The 24,717-nt window shown below is 36.9% G+C and overlaps 1 protein-coding gene across 1 annotated transcript; it reads left to right on the top strand.

Moving 5' to 3' along the window:
- Positions 1-2,036: 2,036 nt before the first annotated feature.
- On the top strand, positions 2,037-23,692 carry LOC110714903. Its single transcript, XM_021893460.1, has 13 exons — positions 2,037-3,226; positions 3,405-3,745; positions 4,664-5,318; positions 6,929-7,033; positions 7,665-7,842; positions 9,886-11,606; positions 14,779-14,991; positions 15,268-17,514; positions 18,189-18,301; positions 20,106-20,487; positions 20,563-20,880; positions 21,761-22,015; positions 22,096-23,692. Exons 1-13 carry the CDS (start codon positions 2,651-2,653, stop codon positions 23,182-23,184), a joined length of 8,193 nt encoding a protein of 2,730 aa, XP_021749152.1. The 5' UTR covers positions 2,037-2,650; the 3' UTR covers positions 23,185-23,692.
- Positions 23,693-24,717: the final 1,025 nt, after the last annotated feature.

Consider the following 24,717-nt stretch of genomic DNA (forward strand, 5'->3'; position numbering starts at 1 on the left):
TTTCAAAACTCATCATACGTCCATCACGAGATTTAGACATACATTCCTTTTGTTCATTTCATATGGCAAATTTTCCAAACTATTTATTTACAGTTTTCATCTTAAATTACTAGTTTTCTTTTTGGCAATTTTTTTCCAAGTCAATTAGGTAATTTACTTGACCAACCTAATCGTATATTTTATCTCTAATAATGGTCAAACTAGTAGGTATGAACTATTTGAATTTGCAAGCCTAGTAATGGAGTTGCTTTAATTAGAGTCATGCGCATTGGCCCAAAATATCACTAGTGAGTAGCTCGGGCGTTGTCCCGAATTATTATTTCTATAATTGTACAACTACTCATTTTTAAGAGCATCTAATAATTTGTATGTATATCATCAATATGTGCCTTCATTACTTTGTAATATAATAATATTATTTATTGTGTAAGGTTAAAGCATAATTGACAATTAGTTTTTTTTTTTTTTTTTTTTTTTTTTTTTTTTTTTTTTTTGTGACAAGTAATTGACAATTAGTTTAGATGGTTAAACAATAATTTTTCTTCTAAAAGGTCAAGTGTTCGAACCTTCTCATCCATATTGTGGCGTATAGACGTTCTAAAATGTAGGTAGTATTAGTAATTGAAACATTTGTTAAAAATAACACGTATTCGCTTTAAATAATCCCAACTTTGGATTATTTTTAAAATCCCAACTTTGGGGTGTATTCGCTTTCTTTAGGTCCTAACAGGTTACTAACCTATAATAAAGGTTATTGGGATATGTGGCATAATGTGATTTGTTAATTTTTTTTACATAAAAATAAGTTTAAATTAAAAATATAAACCAAAAAATAAGGGTTCGTTTGGCATTGTTGTGGTTTTCAGTTTTTTGGTTTTTAGTATTTTAAAAGTGTATGATATATGTCATATATTGAATAAAAAATTAGTCAAACTTATTAAAATCATGCTAATTTTGAAAACTGACAACTGAAAAGTGAAAACATCTTTTTCTTGTTTCCTATTTTTGGTTTTTTGTTTTTAAAAAAACTGAAAATTGAAAACAAAAAACAATGCCAAACAAGCACAAAAAACCCAGCCACTAATGCCACTCTTTCTCCACCACTATCGCTAGGGCTGTACACCGGTCCAAAACCGGACCGGACCTGACCCGGACATAAATGGACCGGGACCTGAATCCTTGACTTTTAAGGACCGGACACTAGACCTGAATCAACAGGTCCCGTTCCGGTCCAAACTTGAAAAATCAAGTCTGATCCGGGTTTGGACCTGAATAGACTTGATTATTGATTTTTTTTTTAAAAAATAATATAAAACTGTTGACTTGTTTATAAACTTGTTGTTTAGACTTATTTCTAGACTTGTTTAGATCTGTTAGGACCTGTTATGGACCTGTTTAAACTTATTAAATAAAAAAAAAGTAGTTTTACCGGTTTCAGGTCCAGACTTGAAAATTCCGAGTTTTACCTGGACCGGACCTGAAACCTAAATCCTTGAATTTCAAGGATCGGGACCGAACCTGAATCTACTGGTCCGGATCAGGTCCGGTCCTAATAGGTCCGGTTCAGGTCAGTTTTCAAGTCTGAGCCAGTTTTTGTACACCCCTAACTACCGCCACCACACTCTCCCATAACCTCCACAAATACCCTCTTCCTCCCCTTCTCCAGCACCTCCGACCACCATCCTTCCTATCCCTATCCTTATCCCCAGCCCCAAAACCCTCCCCCCTCTCCTTGCGCAGCCACACCACGTCACCATCCACATCCCCTCCCAGACAACCATCGACACTTTCCCCTCCCCTTGCCGCCTAACCCAAAAACCTTATGCCTCCCTTTACCAGCCAGAAACCTCCACCTCCCGCTTGCCCAGCCTTAAATTCGCTGCACCTTACCCAGCCTCGAAATCGCCGCACCTTGACCGGCCCTGAAACCATCCTCTCTCACCTTCCTCACCCACAAAACTACGCCCTCTGATCCCATCAATTAACCACCGCCCTTTTTCTTTCTCTCTCCCTCTCTATTTTTTACCTTTCGGTGCAAGGAGGAGGTCAACGGCAGTTTGGTAAGGTGGGGAAAGGAAGAGAGGAGGTGTTTTGACTAGGAGATTTGGTGGTTGGGATAGAGGCAAAGGGCGGTGGTGGGTATTGGTGGCCGCGTAGGGGAGGGGGTCTTGACGTAGCAGGCTAAGGCCGGGGACTTGGACTAGGCCGGTGGCAGGCCCGATGACGGTGGTTGTCGTGGGTTGGGGGCTTGGGTTGGGTTTTTTGTTTTTATTTTTTTTTAACATTTTTAAATTTTTTAAATATATTTTTAATCATTAACACGATGACTCGTGTCAATTAACTTTTAAAAAAAAATTACCTGTTTAACAAGTTACCGGTCACAAGGGCCTGTTTTGAGCGAATACACCCAAAGTTTGGATTATATTAAAATAATACAAAGTTAGGATTATTTAAGGTGAATACGTAAAAGTTGGGATTATTTTTAACAAATTTTCCTTAATAATTTAGTTCATTAATCGTTTTTTATTGTATATGAAAAGACCAAACTAACCCTTATATTGTTTGGACGCTAAAAAATTGCAAAACCCTTAAAACCCTGCTTAAAGCTTAAACCCTCAGACTCTTTCCCGCCACCTTCAATCTCTCTTCAATGGAGAACCATCGTCCCCAACGCTTCGCCGGAAGTCGTGGACCTCCACCACAACCTCAGCCTCAGCATCCGCCGCAGCAATTTGATCCCAATCTCCTCCTCCTCCAAAGCATGGGCTTATACTCTCACAATCAAAACCCTCTTTTCCAAAACCCTAATTTACCATTTCAAAACCCCAATTTCTACAACAATTTCCCAATTCCGACCAATCCTGGAGTTCAGTTTCATAATATTAATAATCCCGTTGGATTTCCGCAGAATAATCCCAATTTATCATCCCCTGCAACCACGAACAACTACAACCCTAGCCATCCTCCTTTGCAGAATCAAAATCAACAACGAAACAGACCAAATCCCAAATTTTCGAATGCTGGTGATCGTAAGGAAACTCTTGATAAGATTGAGACTGCGGTTGGGAGTGCTCGACGTCAAATCATTGGAGCTGGAGAGCATGTTTCCGTTTTGAAGCTGTCGCAATGCGTGTTGGCTAACTTGCAAGCTGACTCTTGGGATTCTTTAGGGTTTCAGCTCCATCAAGTTCCTTCCCTCCAACAACTTATTCTCGTCGAAGCACAGGTTAATCTATGATTTTTTTTGTGTTTTATGTCATTTGTATATGCCCAAATATAACTTATTATAAGAGTTTAGCACTGTGTGAACTGTTATTTTATAGGGATGGAGTATTTTTATTTGGCCTAAAATGTTAGGTATGAATGAAATTTATTTGTTGATTGTCGTGTTTTTTGTATGTTAGGTCAATACATTTATTCGCTGTCATGTGGCTGTTCACAAGATTACGTCTTTGTTTGATTTGCAAGAGGCCATATGCAAGAATGAGTGTGTTGAGAAGTTTGAAGAGCTTGAGTTGGGTCCTTTTTTACGGCACCCCCTTGTCATGCACTATTTCTCTCTAAACAAAGATGTGGAGGAAGTGTACGAGATAACAACCGACCAAATAGTTTCTTATCTTTTGCTGTTTTATTGTAAGAAACAGAAGAACCAGAAGGTTGCAATCCAGGAGTTCCTGGATTTTGTTGCAAGGAAGTGTAAAGTGACAAACCCCAGGTTACTTGGCTTGCGGATCCAGAGTTTGGGGTAGGCAAATATCACTTGTTAGTTGTTACTATTACCTTATAAGAACAATTTATAACTGGTTTTTGACTGCCTAACAAAAATGATATAAACTTATCACAAGTTAACAAACATCATGCTTGTGGTACTTGTTAAATGCTTGCTTGTGTCTTTGATGCTTCCTTAATTTACGTTGTTGCTTTCCTTGAGATGTGTGATAAGTGAACGTTGGGTGGTACATTGGTTTTTCAATGACCCCTTGATCTCTCTCTCTCTCTCTCTTTTTTTTCAGTGTCGGCTGGGATAAGTGTGAAGTACTATATAATCACAGCAGTAGCCTTTGAATGTTTTATGCATATATAGATCAATCTTTAAGCTTGTAGATAAAAGTGAATGCTACAAACAATTGCCAAGATTATCATTGAACACATACTAAAAGTTGGAAAATATAGGGACATTTGAAATTCTTATCTCCGAGTTGCGGTCTTATTGCACCCTAAAGTGTGTCTCCACTCAGGTTCTTTATGCATAAGGAGACTGCCTTTTTGAGCAAAATAGCTTGATACTTCCAAGTTTATTAACTTTTCAGCTGAATATTCATTGAACCAAAATTAGGAAAGCTCATAGCTCTCCCTTCGTGTGCTGTTTGGTTACTTTAGCAGTTGAAGAAATGATGTTGAAATTGGTTTCTCTATACTTGGAGTTGGAGCCTGATGGATCATTGTTTATTCACAACATTGAGCAGTGTTTGTTTCCAAACTCTTAAAATCCTGTTAGTTGTCTTCTTGGAAATTCAAACCTGTAGTGGGAGTGGGGCTAGTTGCTGTTTTACAAGAAAAATCTTTTGGCTTTTACATAAAATGTCAAATTTGCTCAAACCTCTTTCTTGGACAATCATTGATGATTAGATGATGTGATCTAATACCTACAATACTGTTTCAGGTTGCACATAGGTTTCTTACGCAAGGCCCAGAATGCTCAAAATCTTGTTTTGGAGAAGTGTATGGAGGCAGTGAAAGAGAAATGCAATAAGCCAAGTAAAAAAAGGCCACTTTTCTCTTTGCAAAAGAAGGAACTTGATAACCGTTTCAGTGTCATAAGTGAGCGTGTCACATCCTTTGCCTCTGTCAACAAGGACTTCCGTGGGAAGCACATACGATTTGTTTCGTCTAGCTCTGATGAGGATGAGGATATGACAGATATCTCTGATAATGAAAATCTAGGAAATGACAACTTAACGAGTAACCAGTCTCAGTCCTCTTCCGTAAAAAGAAAAAATGGAGATAGGGTGAGTAGCTGTCCTTACCCATCTGTAGCTGAAGAGAGGACAAGGCTGGGATTGAAAGGAGAAATTGGCGATAATTCTTCTCCACATACTCAGAGCTTAAATTGCAATCAGAGAAGCACGCTGCCGAAAAAGAAAAGAAAATTGAAAAGTCAGAGTCATGGAAAGGCAAATGAACAAGGTTCTTTCTTACTCTCTGGAAGCACTGAGCCAGAGGAGGAAATTAATTCAAACATTGCTGATGATAATGATTCTATTAGGATGTTTATCACAACCTGGAAGGAGGCTTGCCGGCAGCACACAGCAGTAGAGGTATGTTAGTGTTTCCGCTGGAACTACTTTTTATTTTATGAATGTCTCTTTTTAGCTGCTAACAAGTGTTCACTTTTGCTTTTCCATTGTCTTCTTTCTCCCTCGTTTGCTAAAGATGAAAATGACTCATCATCATGAAGAAATTATTCTTAATTTATTTACAGCTAATTAATTTATTATGTGCAACATAAGGTCTTATTTGTGAGATATAATATATTCTTTTATTGCACATACAATAATAAGAAACGGATGTGTTATTATATTTAACTTCTAATTTTACGACTAATTATATACTTCCCATGTTCCCCTAATATTGCAACAATTACCATTTTAAGTGGTGTCACAAATATTGCTACATTTCCTTATTTGCACATGTCTTCTTCCTTCCTTTCTCTCTCCTCATCTCATGGGTCCTATCTTTATTCCTCTCTATTTCTCTCTGCTTCTTAAAATCCATGCCCTCTCCTCTATGTTGCAATATTAGGGGAACTTAGGAAGTATTTTAATTTTACATCTGATTTTTATTAATATGTCTAACATAAAGGTTGAAAGAAATTTTCTGGACACTTTAAATGATAGCCGTGTCTAGAAAACTGGTGAAGACACTCTTTTGACCGTGTTGACGTGTCCGCCTAAATTTTGGAGTTGAGTCCTCCGACACTGTGTTGGATAAGCAACATAGAATTCCACCTCTAGATGTCTATTCACTATTTTAATATTCTTTTCTTATATCATTCCACTACTTACTTTTCATTATTGTTTTTTTCTTACAACATTCCAGGACTTCTAATCATTTTCTTGGATTTTGTGATAAGTGAAGTGTAACCATCTTTGTGAAATGGAGGGAGTATGTAGCTGTTGAGAAAGTTGTTCTATTGTTACATACATCTGATTTTTTCATTGCTAATGATCTAATGCAAACTATTACTGAACTATGATCTGAAAAACCTTGCTGCAATTAGATGTTAATTGATTGCTAGTAGAGCTTATATGTTAGGGCAAATAGTGTATTATATTGGAATTTTACACTCACAAAAATTCAATATTAAGGCTTTGAGGCAGGTATTGTAAATCAACACTGAAGAAAATTAAGGCTATTGTGGCTGTACTGTATATCATTGAGATTACCTTATACACTATATCAAGACTATTAATTTGCTAGGCTTGCATAGAAATATTTGTCAAGTGGTGGCTGCATTTAAGGCTCATAAATGTAATGAACTTGCCCCCTATGATAATCTTCTCGTATCTACTCGGTAACAAGTGGTAATCAAAGGTCATATAATGGAGTAAACCGGGTATAGCTACTTGGATCTTTTTTCAGCTTATATTGTTTTGAGCACCAAATACCAATTGCTGAAATTTAATCTGTTGAAATTGTGAAACTGCTTTTGATTCCATTTTTAATTGGCCAAATTACAAAGAGAAGTATAAAAAGTCACAAAGGGGGGTGTTATCCATTTCCCTGGCAAATAATTCTTAAAAGTAGGCATAGCATTATGCTAGAAAGTAAATCTCTAGATTTGTCTTTTAGTTATCTCATATTTGCTGCAATTTTTTTGTACTATATAGGATGCTGTTAAATGTGTTTACCTTGTCTTATGGTGCAGGTCTTGGAAAAAATGCTAGAATTCCATAAAATGACAGGTGGAAAAAGAAAAAGAATTAGAAAAGCATTTTCAGATTATCCACTTGTAGGGTTGCTGAATGTTGCGGTGAGTATTTTTCATTTGATCGTGAGAATCTTGGTATCCTTTTTCTTGTCCCATGATTCAATAATTTAGTTGTCTGAGAAACTGATCTTGATAACTATGTGGCTCTGCATTCTCTTAGATGGCTGAGTCATGAGGCCATGTTCTGTGGTTGTGTTTAGATTTTTCCCTTTTTTGTTTTCCTTTTACTATCCTCCATTTGTGCTACACAATGGTTTTATTTATTTATTTATTTATTTATTTTTTTTTTTTTTTTGGGGGGGGGGGTGGGGGTGGGGGGAATGTCTTTTAAGTTTTAATCTCTGTGACTGGGGCTCCATAGTCCATATACTTTCTCCTCTAGTTCTCTTTTATAGAAGTTTGTTTGATTCTCCTATGATATATTAAATAAATTGAAAATTGCATGACCCTTGTAAAATTATTCACTTTCTAGTTTATTGAGCTTTTTGAATTTGCTGCATCTTAGTGTTTGTGGATATTATATTTGTTTGATTGATTGAGTTGCTCTGTGATGACGAATTTGCCTCCGTTTGCGATGTATGTGTGTACAATAATTAGTCTGGTCATGATACAATGCTCTTGAGGATAATGGGTTTGAGAACATGAATATATAATGTTACCCCTAATGTTGCAGGTAACATCTATTAGAAAGGGGATGTGGGATAGCATGTATGATACATTCCAATTCATGGGTGAATTGGGACAGGAAGACATTCAAGCTAAGGAGATAATGGAGTATGAAAGCATTGATATTGATCCCATTGGAAAGGATCTTGGCCTTCACAATAGGGATTCGTCAAAGATTGCTCCATGTAAGTAATTCAATTGGTTTCTTGTTTGATGTTGTCCCGGGGGGAGGGGGTTGTCTGGTTTAACAAAGATCAATTACTATATGAGAAAAGGACGATATTTTGGATTCTTGACTTACTTACGTTGGTTTTCATAAGTGCAAAGCTTAGATGTGCTGGAAGTCTGTATTTTCAGCATGGCTGGAAATTAATGGTAATAATCTAAATGTGAAGAACTCAGTTTTATATCTTAACTATAGGATAACATGGAGTGTAATGATTAGTTAATTGAGATGGAATGAAAGTTTGGAAGAATTTCGGATACTCCATTACTGATTTCTACTAGAAACTTATATATACAGGAGCAAGCGAAAGTAGGACATCTACTAAGGCTGACCCGACCTGAACCAAACCCGACATGAAGTTACTTAGAGTAACCCAAACCCAACTTAAACAGAATCCGAACAACCCGAATTCTACCCATAAATCATACTTTGTATTAATATTAAGTTATACACTATTTTTGATAGTTTTGAGCACAACCCAAAATTAACCCGAAATCTAACCCGAACACAAGGGAGAACTTTAACCAGGTGTTGACATTGGTGATGTAACTAGCAGTATGTTTGGTGCAAACATTCAATACTTAAGCTGATTGTGTAATCTTCGTCTCTCCCCTCCCTCTTTGGAATACCTTAAGCCAAGTCTAGGAGGAAGATGCTATAGTCCAACACTCCCAACATGTCTTCTTTTTACAACATATTGTAATAAAGCACAGCATGCTCTGTTTTATGTTCTGATTCTGAAATTATTGTTCTTTGTCATTAGCTTTTCTCGTTTTCTTCTAAACGGGTTGCAAGCTCCTATGATAATTATTCACCTCCTTATATGACCTCAGTAGCATCCAAAATGTCAAAAATTGATCCGAAATAGTGTATTATAACCTTCAATTTTGGACAATTTTCCACTTATTTTGACCCGGAAATGAAAATTGCTGAGATGCTTACCATGGACCCTAATACACCCCCGGAGACTATTTGGGTGGGTGCAACCATCCAATATGCTTTTAAACAGTCAATTTACCCGTTCCAAACTTGCATCGATTTCGTGAATTCAAGTCTACCACGGACATTTATGACAACATATAATGGTCATATATGGTTCCAAACGACATTATATGACCCTTAGATGTATCCCTTAGGGTCTCAAGACTTTTCGCCACCGAGCCTTGTAACCTCAAAAATTCCTCAAAAAGCGTGGATAATAGCCTTCAATTTTGGAATTTTTTGACCTTTTTTTCGACCGGAATTAAAAATTGCCGAGATGTTTACCATGGTCCCTAATACTCTCCGGGAGTCCAATTGGTGGGCGGAACCGTCCAATATGCCTTGAAACGGTCAATTTACCCGTTTGAAACTTGCATCGATTTAGTGAAATGAAGCCTACCACGAACATTTTTGACAACATATTATGGTCATATATGGTTCCAAACGGCATTATATGACCCTAAGATGTATTCCCTACAATCTCAAAACTTTTCGCCAACGGGCCCCATAACATAAAAATTCCTCAAAAAACGTGGATAATATCCTTCAATTTTAGAATTTTTTTGACCTTTTTTTGCCTGGAAATAAAAATTGCCGATATGTTTACCATGGTCCCTAATACCTTCCGGGAGTCCAATTAGGTGGGTGGAACTATCCAATATGCCTTAAAACGGTCAATTTGCTCGTTTTTGTACACGCCTCTTGTATTGGCTATAAGCTTTCATGAGGCCTGTAAGTAGCCAGATAATGGTTATATATGGATCGAAACAATTTTATCTGACCCCGGGATGCATCCCGTAATGTTCCGTGAAATTCCGACTCCGGGTTCTGACACCTCCTAAATTGCTCCGATTTCGTGTATTATAGCCTTTATATTTGACTTCCATATATCATTTTTTCACCCAGCAAGATTATGCATACAACTACTTCCATGGGTGCTGCTTCCTTGACTCCCTTTGTGCTTTTGTGGATCCATATTATTTTCTTATCATTATTCGTATGTGCCTTTTCCAATTTTCAGGTGTTAATTTGGAAGATATTGTCAGAAAAGCCTCAGATTATCTAGTTGAAAGCACTGTGTTATCTGGTGGAAGTTCACTTGTGGATAGATTGCTCATGTTTATAAAGGAACTTTTTCGTTGTGAAGTTTGGTTGAGTGAGAAGTTTTCAGTTAAAGAATTCAAGTTGCTTGGTCATGGGGATTTTTTTTCGTTCTTAGAAAGAAATTCTTCTTTACTCCCTAAAGAACTCCTGAATTTTGTTAGAGGGGAGGTTCATGAATCCCAGTTGTTGGAGGTTACCATGATTCAACAACAATTGGTTACGTTATTGTCCCAAGCCTCAAGCAGCCTCTGGGAGGAAGGCGTTGTAACCAAGGATCAAATATCTGAACTGCTTATTCGGCAATTTCCTCAAATCAGTTTCAGAATTAACGAAAGTTGTAGTACACAAGAGCTCCTAGAGTTGGTAGGGAAGCAGAAAAACAGTGTTTCATCCAATTGTGTTGTTTTCTCTGCAACATTGTCAGGCACCTCTAAGTATGTTGATTCTGCTGGTGCTAATGGAATTGACGTGTTTGACAATTCTGGGCTGATAGCAGACTTGGAGCGGGTTGATGGTAAATTTGGATCAGTTACATCAAGAAATGCTATTGAAATATTACTTCAAACACCATATTTGACAGATCTAAACTCATGGTTGCATTGGGATCTTGTGTATGCTCCTTCACTTGGGCCTCTTCTGGAATGGCTGCATTCAGAGGTTAATGTGGAAGGCTTTTTATGTCTTTTGACAAGAGATGGTAAAGTTGTTCGAATTGACCATTTAGCTTCTGGGGATCTGTTCTTTCAAGCTTTACTTCATGAATCGCCTTTTGAAGTTGCGGTGCAGCTTCTTTCATTGTTTGTGTTGTCTGGTGGGAAAAGTCATGTGCCCTTGTCCCTTCTAAAATGCCAGGCACGGCAAGGATTTGAAGTTGTCATGGCAGATTTTGTGCAAAACATGGATTATAGTAATGGGCATAGGAGTGAGAAAATACCGAGAGAGAATGAATCGGTTAATTGTCATTCAAGTGTGAATTTTGTCAAGAAGTCGAGTGGGATGAATTGTGCTGTGTCCCTTGCATCAAGAATTGTCATTGATTGTCTAGCTCTCCTGCCTTCAGAATTTCGCTGTTTTGCAGCTGATGTATTACTTTCTGGAATGCAGTCTTTGCTCAAAGATGTTGCTTCAGCTATATTGATTCAGTGTAAAGGACATATGGAGCGTCTTATGCTGCATGAAATTGGTTTATCATTGGGTATAGTTGAGTGGATCCATGATCACCATTCAGTTTGTCCAATAACTGATTACAAGTCCTTGATACTAACTGGAGTTCCTTCACTGACAAACATGGGTTCTGATGTGAAGGAGATTGACCTTACCCAGTGTCCACCTGAAAAGACCTCTTCTCCTTCTAAAAGACTCGACCTGCATAAAAATGATATGAATGCATCCGTGACCATAGGTGGCTCAGAAGTGCAGTATTCTAAAAATAATTTATCACATCACCTGGCTGAACATGACATAGAGAAGGCTGCTCTTGTTGTTGAATCAATTAGGCGGGATGAATTTGGATTGGACCCTAATATCTCTGATGTGGAGAGTAGTTTGTTGAAGAAACAACATGCCCGTTTGGGGCGAGCACTTCATTGTCTCTCAGAAGAATTGTATTCGCAAGACTCACATTTCCTTCTTGAGCTGGTATGTCATGTGTGCCTTTATGCTTATTTTGTATCCATGCTTAGAGGACTTTGGTTTTTTTATTTTTTTATTCTTGGTTTTGTATCACAGTTGCTTGATTGGATTTTATGTCAGCTATTCTCTTTTTTCCATAAATTTAAACTTATTGATGGAACTTTGATTGAATATTGCAAACTCATGGCTTATTTAGTTTTGTCTTACTAAGTATTTAGTTGAGATCCTTGTAGTTGTGATGGATGGCGTACCCTGGGCGTGGACACGGGATATTGCACTCACCACTCACTAGAGGGAAATTAAGTGGAAGGAAAATTTTTGTCAGGGTTCAAAAAACTCTACATTTGAAAATCGTGGCATCTATTCAAGAGGAAGAAAAATAATAAGTGAGGAATGTTGGCACCTGAGTGATGCGAGTCCACGGTTATGTTCGCTGGTTGCCAGTGCTTGATGTAATGGACTGATTTTCTGGGTTTATATTTCTGATTTAATAATACAACAAAAAAAATTAATGCTTGGATAATGATTAAAAATGGCAATGATTACAAAAGATAGGTTTGATAGCTTAAGGCTATTACTCTCCAATAGAGTTTAGCTCACAACTCTAACAATGGCTTTAGGCCATAACTCTCTCAAGGGTTCACACCAAATTTCTGCCTTCTTCTTTCTTCCCTCTCTCTGTTTATACTAAAGCTAAAAACTACTAACCTAATAATACTAGACTTCCCAAATTGCCCATACCACTTTTGATAGCTACCAAAATACTAAACTACCCATAATACCCTCCTCTAAGTCGCTTCATTACACTTGACTGACTAAATAATCTTAATAAGTTTACATATGGCAAGTCATTTTAGTTAAATCTATCATATAATAAAGTTTTGTTATTTTAGGCTGCATACTTATAGACGAGTGCATGTGTCGAAACACAACCTTTTGATGCACTAAGATTTTGACGGGAGATACTTTGTTTGTCATTTTGTGTAAATCCTTTTATTTACATGCTTGACTTAACCCTAATATTCTGCATTTCCATTAGCAAATTTCATAGGGAAGGTGCAGGCTTTTGTGTCTATGCTAGCTTTGGGAGAGAGGGGGGGGGGGGATAATACAAATGAAATGTGTCATGGAATGGGGAATTTCACTAGACATTTGCATGCTGTGCTGGACAAAACGAATTCCATTATCTTAAGAGTCTACTCCTATTGGCTTTTGCTTCCATTTTAGGTAAGTAATAGCGTATTTAGCTACGAATTAATCCAGGGATCAAGCTGGTGTCATGTGCTGTGCTCTATGTTAACGTACTTTTGTTAGCATCGTTATGGTTAGGGCAGCAGGGACTTTTGAGGGTTAAACAATTTGGGAGATTCAAAGGAATTGGATCAATTTGGTAATTTCTTGTCCTCTTTCTGTAATCTTCTTCTACATTTATTAATATAATACCTTTTCTTATTCAAAAAGTATTTGGTGGAACTCCATTTGGCAGTATCCACTTTTTAGGCTGGGTCTTTGTTTTAGCTTTGCCATACTGCATTCTTTGAGTATCTCTTTCCAATAATAAGTTTAGTCAAGGATGTGTTTACGGTTTCATTAGAACCAAATAATATAATTTGGTGAATTGGTTTTCATCCCCGGTAGAACCACTGATTTATATGAGAGAAAGAACATGGAGAAGGGAGGCCCACAAAACTAGAAACATCAAAGATGTCCTATCTTCCCAGGTGCCAACTGTCTGTTAATTTGATCTTTTGATGAAAGCTCTAAAGTAGTAACAACCTTATAGGCTATCCATTTGTGATGGCTTGGTTTTATAGGAGTGACTAATACATCTATGGAGCCAACATTTTTTGTGATATACAATCCATTTTATGAATTGAAGGGTCTTTTCGAATATTGAGCAATGAATGATCTGGTATAAGTTGCTGTTAAAACCTGTTAAAATTTCTTGTTATGTCAGAAGCTGATTACAGTACTTACTCTGTACTCAAATGTTCTGAGATGGTGAATTTTGCAGTGACACATATGGGTGTGGCACATCCTCCTACACTAAAGCTCAATCTCTTCATTTTTTGACACTTGGTTAATTTTGTACTTCTCCTTTTTCATTCTCTGTTTTGAAGAGAGAGAGGGAGCTTCATTCTGGCAATGAGTATGATGTAAATGGGTTGAGAGAGAGAGGGGGAGAGAGATGGAATTGTTGTTATGAGGTTTATTCTAAAATAAGTAGTAAATTAAACTAATACTGATATTAAGACTGTGGGGGCATGGGTAGTACTATTGGAAGTGTGGTACTATATACAAGTACGTAGTTTGAAAACCTGGGGAAAACTCAAGATTATGATGGAACTCCTTATTAACACTCTCCCCCCAGTTGACCAAATAGTGGTACAATTAAACAATTTATTGGGTTTAAGAAAAAGGAATATTGAAGAAGGGGAGATGCTGAAGAGAGGAAACACATGAAAATGGGTTGAATTGCTGATATTGTTTATTGATCTACCAATTATGCTAAAAGAATCACTGCAAAATTGTATGGGCAAGCTCTTGTTGACTTTGTTTACATCAACTGAGGATCCTGTTGTTGCAGGGATTTAGGGTCTAGATGTATGCATACAGTCTGTTTCATTTGCTAAATTAAACTCTCCTCGTGATCTGGTAGGCAGCCTTTCTGTCTAAGGTTCTAAATTTTGCCTCTTTGCAATGGCAGGGTAAGGTGGCATGTACTTTACTCCCTACACCTTCCTCAACATGGGGGGATCATCATGATAAACTTGTATAGAATGGGAGATACTATCTGTATAGGTGTTTTCACAGTATTTTTATTTGCTGGGATTACTAGGCACACTGACAGATATGATTTGAAAACATGACGAATTATGTCCAAACTAATTATGCTTCAAAAGTAATATATTGCCTAAATTCGAATATTTTTGTGTCTTTCCTCTTTATATTTGTTTTTTGGGTTTGGCTAGGAGGATGGGGCTGGGATTGTTTATTTGCTTTTTTGGGTTTCCCGATTCATAATATTTACTTTCATGGTGTAAAATTGTTATCTTTATCATAGAACAAGAGTTATTGTTGTTGTAATGGATGTTGTCATGCAAGAATGTGATGATTTTCCCAATTGTCAACTGTAACATATATGACCTTCCTATTTCTCTAATCTCTAAATTCACAGGTTCAGAATGCTGATGATAATGTTTACCCTGACAATGTGGAACCTACTCTAAGCTTCATCCTTCAAGATAGCGGAATTGCTATTCTTAATAATGAGATAGGATTTGATGCAGAGAATATAAGAGCTCTTTGTGATGTAGGGAACTCTACCAAAAAAGGGTCTTCTGCCGGCTACATTGGACAAAAAGGAATTGGTTTCAAATCAGTTTTTCGGGTATGCAATCAAATACTCATTTATCATGAAATGGTTACTGGTATCAAGTTTGTGACAAAAATGCTGGTTTAATTTCTGTTTATGTTAAAGCATGTAGTTTCACTTGCATTTTTACAGGATGGCTTAGGCCGCTTAGCTTATTGCTTGTTATTGTGAACATGCAAAAATACTGCAGACAATACTTTCTTAAGCCAAGCAGAATATTTTGGAAAATATTTCTTCTATATCTTATAAGTTGTCACCTATGCATCTTAATTTTAGTTGCTTTTCACACAGGTTACAGATGCTCCGGAAATTCACTCAAATGGATTTCATATTAAGTTTGATGTTGGTCAGGGTCAGATTGGGTTTGTATTACCAACAATTGTACCACCTTGTGATATTGACATGCTTAAAAGATTGGTACCTGGAGATGATTTTCAAAAGGGCAAGAATTGTTGGAACACATGTATAGTGCTTCCTTTCAAATCAAAATTACTGGAAGGATCAGCAATGAGTAGCATTTTGTCTATGTTTTCTGATCTCCATCCTTCATTGTTACTTTTTCTTCACCGTCTTCAGAATATTAAGTTAAGGAATATGCTAAATGACTCGCTTATTATCATGAGAAAAGAGATATTAGGAGATGGAATTGTCAAAGTATCTCATGGGAAAGAGCAAATGACTTGGTTTGTGGCTTCTAACAAGCTGCATCCCAAAGTTATCCGGTCCAATGTTCATATGACTGAGATATCTATGGCTTTGACACTGAATGAGACAATAAATGGCGACTATGAACCATTCTTAGGTCAGCAGCCTGTTTTTGCTTTTCTACCACTGAGAACATATGGCCTCAAATTTATACTTCAAGCTGACTTTGTCCTTCCTTCTTCTAGAGAAGAAGTTGATGGAGATAGCCCATGGAATCAGTGGTTATTGTCAGAATTTCCTGTTTTATTTGTTAATGCAGAGAAATTATTTTGCTCTCTTCCTTGTTTCCGAGAGAATCCTGCGAAAGCAGTGAGTATTTACATGAGCTTTGTTCCTCTTATGGGTGAAGTGCATGGATTTTTTTCTGGACTCCCTCGGATGATTATTGCTAAATTACGTCAATCAAATTGCTTGCTTCAGGCTGGGTGCAAGGACAAGTGGGTCCCTCCATGCAAGGTTTTAAGAGGCTGGAATGAGCAAGCACAGATGCTGTTGCCTGACACTATACTGTATGAACAACTTGGACTTGGTCTTTTACACAAGGATGTAAGTTTGTCGGATGTACTTGCTAGAGCACTCGGTGTTGAGGAATATGGTCCAAAGATATTGGTACAGCTCATATCTTCCTTGGGCCGAATGAAAGATGGTATAAAATCAATGGGTCTTCATTGGCTTTTCTCTTTGCTTAATGAACTTCACAGCATGTTTCACTTCCATGCACCAAACTTAAGGAATTCAGGCTCCGAACTGGATCTTATAAATAACCTGAAAAAAGTGCCATTTATTCCACTGTCTGATGGTACATATGGCTCGTTGGATGATGGTACCATCTGGTTTCATGCTGACTACATAAGCACTGGCCTTGGTGGTGAACTTGGTAATGAAGCTTTTCCCTGCTTATATGCTACACTGAGGATTGTAAGCCCTGCCCTCTTTTCAGAGGCATCTGCTGACATTACTTTAATCAATAACTGTACAAGTATGCTGCAGAAGCTTGGTGTTCAGCAGATGTCAGCTCATGAACTTGTTAAGATTCATATTTTACCATCTATATCGGATGACAGATTGACTGATAGCATGCAGTTAATGAGGGAATATATTACCTTTATAATGCTTCATTTGAACTCTACTTGTGTAGATTGTCATGTTGAAAGAGAACTCATAATTTCTGAACTATGCAGTAAAGCTTTAATTTTAACAAATCATGGATACAAGCGACCGTTTGAGGTGCCGATTCATTTTAATAAAGAATATGGAAATTCTATTGATGCAAAGAAATTGATAAGTGGTTTAAATTACAAGTGGCACGAGGTTGATGGTATGTATTTGAAGCACCCCATTACTGAGTCAGTGTCAGGTAGATTAATGAAGTGGAGGAAGTTTTTTCAGAACTTAGGGGTCACAGATTTTGTCAAAGTAATTCCCTCTGAGAAATCTGTAGCTGACTTGTCTCCTGCTGTTCTTAGTCAGATGACGAGTGACAGACAGCTCATATCCCCAGGATTGGTGGTTAGAGATTGGGAATCGCCTGAATTAGTTCATATACTTTCCCATTTGTCTAAGGATGGTAACCAAGAGAGGTGCAAATATCTCTTGGAAGTTCTAGATGACTTATGGGATGATCATTTCAGTGATAAAGTGTTTGGTTGTTGCAGCAGTAAGTCTGGTCTGAATGACTTATGTTTCAGATCTTCGTTCTGGCATTGCATATCTGATATCAGGTGGGCAGTTTCAAGTATATCAAACGAGCTTCAATATCCGAAAGAGTTGTTTCATGATTGTGATGCTGTCCGTTCTATTCTTGGTTGTCATGCCCCATATGTTGTTCCAAAGGTCAGTTTAATTGATATTCTTTGTAAGAAGTTCAATGTTAAAGCTAGATTCAATTTGATATTTTTAATTGCATGGTATTATCAACTTTCTTTTGAATGATTTTCCATCAAATAGCTCCACTTCTTTATCACTCCAATTGAGATATCCTTTGTTTCTGCCTTTTGGAGCTCCTTAATGAATGTCACTCTGACTGAATTCTTTGGTTTCCGGTCTAAAATTGAAGTATTGTGCTTGTCAGTTCCTTCACTGACCTTACCTTTTTTGTGTCAGACTTTGGTGCAATCTTGTTAAAATAAGACATAATTTAGGAAACAGTTGACTATCACCGTGTTCTAGTCTGATATATTTGGTGAGCTTGAGGAGTATAGATTAGATGAAACCAACCAACCACTCTGATTGCCTCCACCCAATAAAGGAAAGTGTGTTAATTATTTGTATTTTTTTTTTTTTCATTTTTGTAAAGGAGGTTGTATATCTGATGGGATAGTCAACTTCACAACTTTTTCTAAAGCCACTCATCTAAATATATGTATTTACCGCAAATAGGTAGTATATCTCAATACTATGATAAAACTGAAAGGAGAGGGTTCTTTTTGTTTGTGTAACATTGGCAATTATTTGAATGCTGTAAGATGATTTGAATATTTCTCAGATATGTAGTTTTTTTGAAACAGGTCAAAAGTGTTAGACTATTGACGGAAATTGGTTTCAAGACTGAAGTTACACTTGATGATGTATTGGCAATGCTTCAAACTTGGAGAACGTTGGAGTCTACATTCACAGCCAGGTAGTAATCTATTGCAGAGCTTGTCACTTTTCTGCCTATTCTTGATCATTGGTTGATATAAAGCTGCTCATTCTTGGTCCTTAATCTTAAATTTGTTGATTTAGAAATTCATTGTAATCTAGCTCCAGCATATTTCATGAAAACTTAAGCAGTCATTCAAATCAATGTGCTGCTGTAGTGCTGTGGCTTTGTAAGAGAGATTGGACAACCCAGTACTTTTTTACCATCTAAAGAAGCTACAAAAGATATTTTTATTAATAAATAGTCATGAAAGGGTATACATTTTCTGGCTGAAAATCCTAATGAAAGAACAGAGCCTGTCAAAAAATAATGGAAACTTTTGGTTGTACAAATTCATGTAAGGTAAGGAAAGCAATTATACCTTGCATGGCACTGCAGTAACCCTATTTGAGAGAAGTCTTCTATTCCTTTCTGATCATAGTACCCACATCGTTTGCCTAACTGCTAGGGAGCTCTTCTCACCATGTGCTTTCCGAAACCAATATATTGAATGTTTGAACCTGGAAGTGGTGTAGAATTGGCGAGGTGCACAGAGAGCTATTACCTTTATTGTTCTAGGAGAGGCGAATTTACTGTGGCACAATGAGGTGTCATAAGGCACAGACCTATCACCTCTTTAATTTACTGCCCTTAAAGTTAACGTAGAAAGTCATGAACTCTAGTTTGTTTGTTTGTTTGTTTGTTTTTTTTTTTTGTATGATTATGACATTCAGATGCATTATTTTGAATAGGCTACTTTTCACATTATTCCATATATTATATTCTATTTAAATCTGACTACATTTTAAAATATGGAATTCACTTCTCATTTTCAAGGCAGGTGTCTTGACCATTCTCCTTTCTCTGCTCTGAGAAACATATCATTTTTTTTATCCCTCATGTCTTTTAAGTTCTAAAACATGGAATTGTGAAAATATGAGCCACCATATCCATTGCAACTCAATCACTTATGGTAATACACTAATACCCCATGTCATAGCCATCAATTGTCAACTCATTGGTGTCATTGCACATTATTTGTCTTCATCACAACAATCCCTTGTGGTATTAATGATGGAATTTCATTGATATTGTGCCAATTCGAATAGACTAATTTTAGGGTCCCATTGGCTTGCATCCTATAGTAATTAATCAATCAACCAAAGCCTTAATCCCATAAGTGGGGTCGGTTACATGAACCAAAGGTGATTAATCTGTATAGTCATTGACAAAAATCTTTCTCTTCCATTCCTTACTATCAAATACCTCATTGGGCTCATTCCATGCAAATCCATATGCTTCATATCCTTTCTAACTCCTTCCAACCAAGTCATGAAGTTTAAAAAATGCTTAGGGGAAATCCACGTATATTTTGGTAATCATTGTCTTATTGAAATGAAATATTTAGGATAAATCACTGCAATTAGATTTGGGAGAGGTTAGAGTTCTTTTTTATTTATTTATTTTTATTTTTAGTTGGACCAAATCTGAATAGGTTCTTTCACTCACAATAATGAAGGGGGCTGAAAGCTGGACAGGAGAGATCTAATTAATAGAGAAGTGAGGACACATGCTTGCTTTCTTGTATCATAAATCATATTTAGAGTTGGCGTTTCTGTATGCCCTTCTCTTGCCCAGTCACAGCCACCACAATTTTTGGCTGTTGTACTGTGACTTTGCTTATGAATTGCCTAAGACGTCTGTATCATCCAAATTAGTCTGAAAAATATTATTCTACTCTCTGCTGTACTCTTTATGTACTATAATTGAAGGAGCTAATTTAGTAAGAACTTGATCTTTGCAGCTTGTCACAAATGTTAAAAATATATTCTTTCATTTGGAAGGAAATCACAACATGTAGGCAACAAGTGCTGGATGCTTTAAAATCAGGGCCTTTCATATTCATCCCTTGCGCCTCTGTCAAACTCTACGAGGATGTTGTACCTGGTGTGTTTCTATCGCCTGATGAAGCTTACTGGCATGATTCTACCGGTGCTTTGGACTGTAGAAAGCATGTGAAGAATTCTGTAGAGGCTAGTAGCAAGACATTATGCTCTATTTATCCAGGTCTTCATGACTTTTTTGTGAGTGAGTGTGGTGTCAACGAGGCCCCTTCTTTTAGTCATTACCTTAAGATTTTGCGGCAGTTGTCTGAAAACTCTTCCCCTCTACAGGCAGCTAATGCGGTATGTTATATCAATGATTTATCGAGCTTATTGACCTGTGTAAATTTTCTGATAATAATGTGTTTCATGTATCAGGTTTTCCAAGTTCTTCTCAAGTGGGCGGATGACCTGAAGTGTGGTGTGTTCACTCCTGATAACCTGTCTTACTTGAAGGAATGTCTCTTGCAGTCAGAGTTCAGAGTACTTCCAGCAATGCAAGATAAGTGGGTTTCCTTACACCCATCTTTTGGCCTTGTATGTTGGTCTGATGATGATACTTTAAAGAAAGAATTTAAGCACTCAGACAATATCGAGTTTCTATACTTTGGAGAGCTTACCGACGATGAAAGAGAGATGCTTCAAATAAAAGTTTCTGTTCTGTTACAGAACTTAGGCATACCTGCTATTTCGAAGGTATGTATATTTGCCTTTTCTCTCTCTCATGAACAGAGCTCTTGTCGCTGTTCACTGATTGTAGTTGCAAGGTGGAAATTGCATATACTCTATAGTTTGGTACCCTTTCCTTCAATTGGATTATTGGCTGGAAAATATTTGTGGTATAAAACCAGAAGCTCGAATTCTTATGTGTCTTTGAATTCTTTACATGCTGATGATGTTATGGAAATTATTGATTCATTGAAATGTACGGAAGTCAAAGTTAGCAGTGACTTATTGGGTGAATTATTTAATTGGAACTCATTCAGCTTTCAGAGGCTGTTAGTGCTTTCAGAAAATGGATGTAATTCCTTACAAGAAAACTGGCCAATTTCACTATTCATCTTGATTTATTAACAATCTAGGTGAATTAAGGGTTAAATTTTGGCTATATTTGTTGCAAGACTCCTGTTTTGCACCCAATAGATGTCGCTGCTGCTGAGATTTCAAAAGGGAAGGCTTTAATGTGCTGTTTGTAGGGCTTTGTTTTAAGCTTCACTTTATTCTTCTTAAAACAAAAAAAGTTACTTGTATTATATGCATGACTAAAATTTACAGGTGCATATTCCTAATGTTACCTTGTTCGAATTTGTCCTCTTGCTAAAATACCTTGAGCTGGAGTTTTCTGCTGTAATGTTTTTTGTGTTTTTTTTTTTTTTTTTTTTTTTTTTTTTGTCATATGCCTGCCTGTATTGCTTTTCTTGTATATTTTAAATCCACAATGGTCAAGGTGGGGCAGAAGGGGAAGATTTTTGTGCAGATGAGCCGGCACATGTTGCTATACCAATATATTCTATAACTAGTGTTAGTTTGCTATATTCTCTTATAAAGAATTTTTTTATTAATTACTTCATTGCAGGTTGTGTTTCGTGAAGCTATTTACTATGGGCTTTCTGATTGTGGCTTAAAAACCTCTATGGTGACATGGGTGCTTCCCTTTGCCCAGCGTTACCTCTATAATCTACATCCAGAAAGATACAGTCAACTCAAGCAGTCTGGATGCAAGTTACATCATTTAAAAATTTGTGTAGTTGAAAAGTTGTTCTATCGTAATGTAATAAAGAGGTGTGACTGTTCATCCAAGAAGAAGACTGAATGCCACTCCCTACTTCAGGTAGTGTAGTTTTGTGGACTTCTATGTTGAAAAATTATGTATTCCTTTCTCAGTGGTATACACATGGTTTTGTTTTGTAGGACAACATTCTATACACAACTCAAGATTCTGATTCACACTCTGTGTTTATGGAACTGTCGCGATTATTCTTTGATGGTTCTCCCGAGTTGCATTTGGCCAACTTCCTTCACATGATCACTACTATGGCAGAATCTGGTTCAACTGAAGAGCAAATGGAGTTTTTCATCCTTAATAGCCAGAAGATGGAAAAGGTTCCCATTGAGGAGCCCGTCTGGTCTCTTTCTTCTTCACTGTCCTTGTTGGAGAATAATGAAGCACTTTCTGGAAATGCCCTTTTTACTGATATCAATGACCTATCTTCCAATTCCAAGAAAAAACGAGCATACTCAAGCTGGCCTCCTGTGGACTGGAAAACTGCACCCAGTTTTAGTTGTTCACCTGCCAATGGTTCCAGGTCAAAACCTGTGATCATGGATCAAAGTCGCAATACAGGTACAGTTGAGGGTCTTTTTGAGGGCTCAATACAGGAGGAAGCTGAAGTGAATATAACCAACATAAATGAAGATGCTATTATTGAAGATGATGGAGTCGTAGGCCCTGATTCATCTGCCTTCCCTCTTTTTGAAAATCAAAATGATCTTATATGCAACCAGCGTCAATTTATGGAAATGTTACCTGATCCTACCAACATTGTTGTCGAGTCCCTTTGCCCAGAAGCGGGACAATCAAAAAGCAAAGATCAACTTAATACTCCGGGTGCTCAAGAAGCAATGCGAATTGGTAGACTTGGAGAGCTGTTGGCTTTCAGATACTTTGCAGGAAATGCTGATGGAGCAGAAGTGAATTGGGTCAATCAAGATAAAGAGACGGGCTTACCATTTGACATTGTGATGGGAGATGAAAAGAATAGGGAATACATTGAAGTGAAAGCTTCTCGATATTCTAAGAAAGAGTGGTTTGTCATATCAACACGAGAGTGGCAATTTGCAGCAGAGAAAGGTGATTCTTTCAGTATAGCATATGTTCTTCTTTCTGGCCAAAATCTTGCCAGGATCATGGTTTATAAGAATCCGGTAAAACTCTGCCAACTCGGAAAGCTGCAGTTGACTGTTACAATTCCAAAATCATATCAAGAACCCTCTCAGTAATGTTCTGCATCTCTTTCATATGCTGCCAGGTGATCTCTATATGACTGATTACACCTTTTTAATGACAAGTGAATTCTCTGTCTGATCTGTTCAGCTATGTTGCCATGGATACAATTGCTACAGATTAATGTCCTCGCATTGGTGAAAACCGTCTCTGTTTTTTATGGAGGGAATTAGACGTGTAATTTAATCCAAGGAATGAAATTAAGACTCCGTACTTCATAATTTTTTAGGAGAGGTCAGAGATAGAGAGAGAAACTACAGCCAAAAGTAGTGATGTTACACCTAGTATGCAGGTTTCTAAAAAGTGAAACGTTGCGATTATTAAGAAAAACAGTGTAAATATATAGAAAATTTTGGATCATTTTTTATCATTGGCTCAAGGACCATTATTTTGTCTTTAATTTTTATTAAACATGTAAATATGTAATAGTGTAAATGGTAGACTGGTAGTCGATGCAAAGCTCCAAGAAAATTTCTAAGTTAATTTTTAATCCAAATTTTATAACTTGTATAGTTGTACTTTTCCTTAGAAATTGTTTTCCTGCTATTTCTCTCTGTTTTTCCCCCCTTAGATTCTGCTTCCTTAGCTTATTTTGAAACCAAGTAGCATGTTCTTTGGGGGTCTTTCCAGAGATATGATTTGCGGCAATATGTATTAAGTGCTCAGACTTTCGACGTGAATTTTTTTTCTTCTTCTTTTGGAGTGAACTTTATAAGTATTGTACTGGAATTGGAGAGGTGACACTGTATATTCAACAATGGCCTCTCATGTTGAATATAGCAACCTACTTAGTGCCAAGTTTCGTGCTCAACAAAATCTCGAGTCTATACGCAAGGTTTTTCACGTCGAAGCTATTGAGAGGGTAAAATCTTCATGAAATGAAATGACTACTTTAAATTTCGTGTACTGTGCTAGTCACAAATTTATGATTAATCATAATAGTAAGCATCTGCCTTCAATATCATGGCTGTAAGCATGCATAGTGAATCAGTAATCAGGCTTGTATAGGATTGAGCATTGTGCCAATGGAATGTATAGCACTCGAAAAATCTTCCCTCATTATGAAGAGAAAAAGGATGATCGACCACAAAATCATACTCCGTATTGGCAATTGATTAGTAAAGATCCGGAGAAGACTCGATGTAACGAATATTACTTGTAGTCTTTTGTTTTGTGATGATAGAATGTTAAGTAAAAGCTACGCAGCATTATTTTTATTTACAAAAGCATTTTAGTTCAATGACAAAACAATCACCTCCTACATTAAATGAAAACCAATGTCATGGATACATACAAAGCAAATGTTCAAGACTTGAAACTAATTTCTTACATAACTAGAAAAATGAAGTATCTTGGCAAATAAATTTCTACTAACACTACGCAGTCTACAGACTCTACACTAGCACTAGATAGATCCAACAAGCAAAATCACAATCGAAACACAACGAAATCAGTATAGTAAACAACCTTGTGCGTTATCTCATGTGAAAATGCAATTAAGCCACGCACTTAACCTGAGCTCAACATTA

Source organism: Chenopodium quinoa, unplaced genomic scaffold (assembly GCF_001683475.1).
Source record: "Chenopodium quinoa cultivar QQ74 unplaced genomic scaffold, ASM168347v1, whole genome shotgun sequence".
Classification (NCBI taxonomy): domain Eukaryota; kingdom Viridiplantae; phylum Streptophyta; class Magnoliopsida; order Caryophyllales; family Amaranthaceae; genus Chenopodium; species Chenopodium quinoa.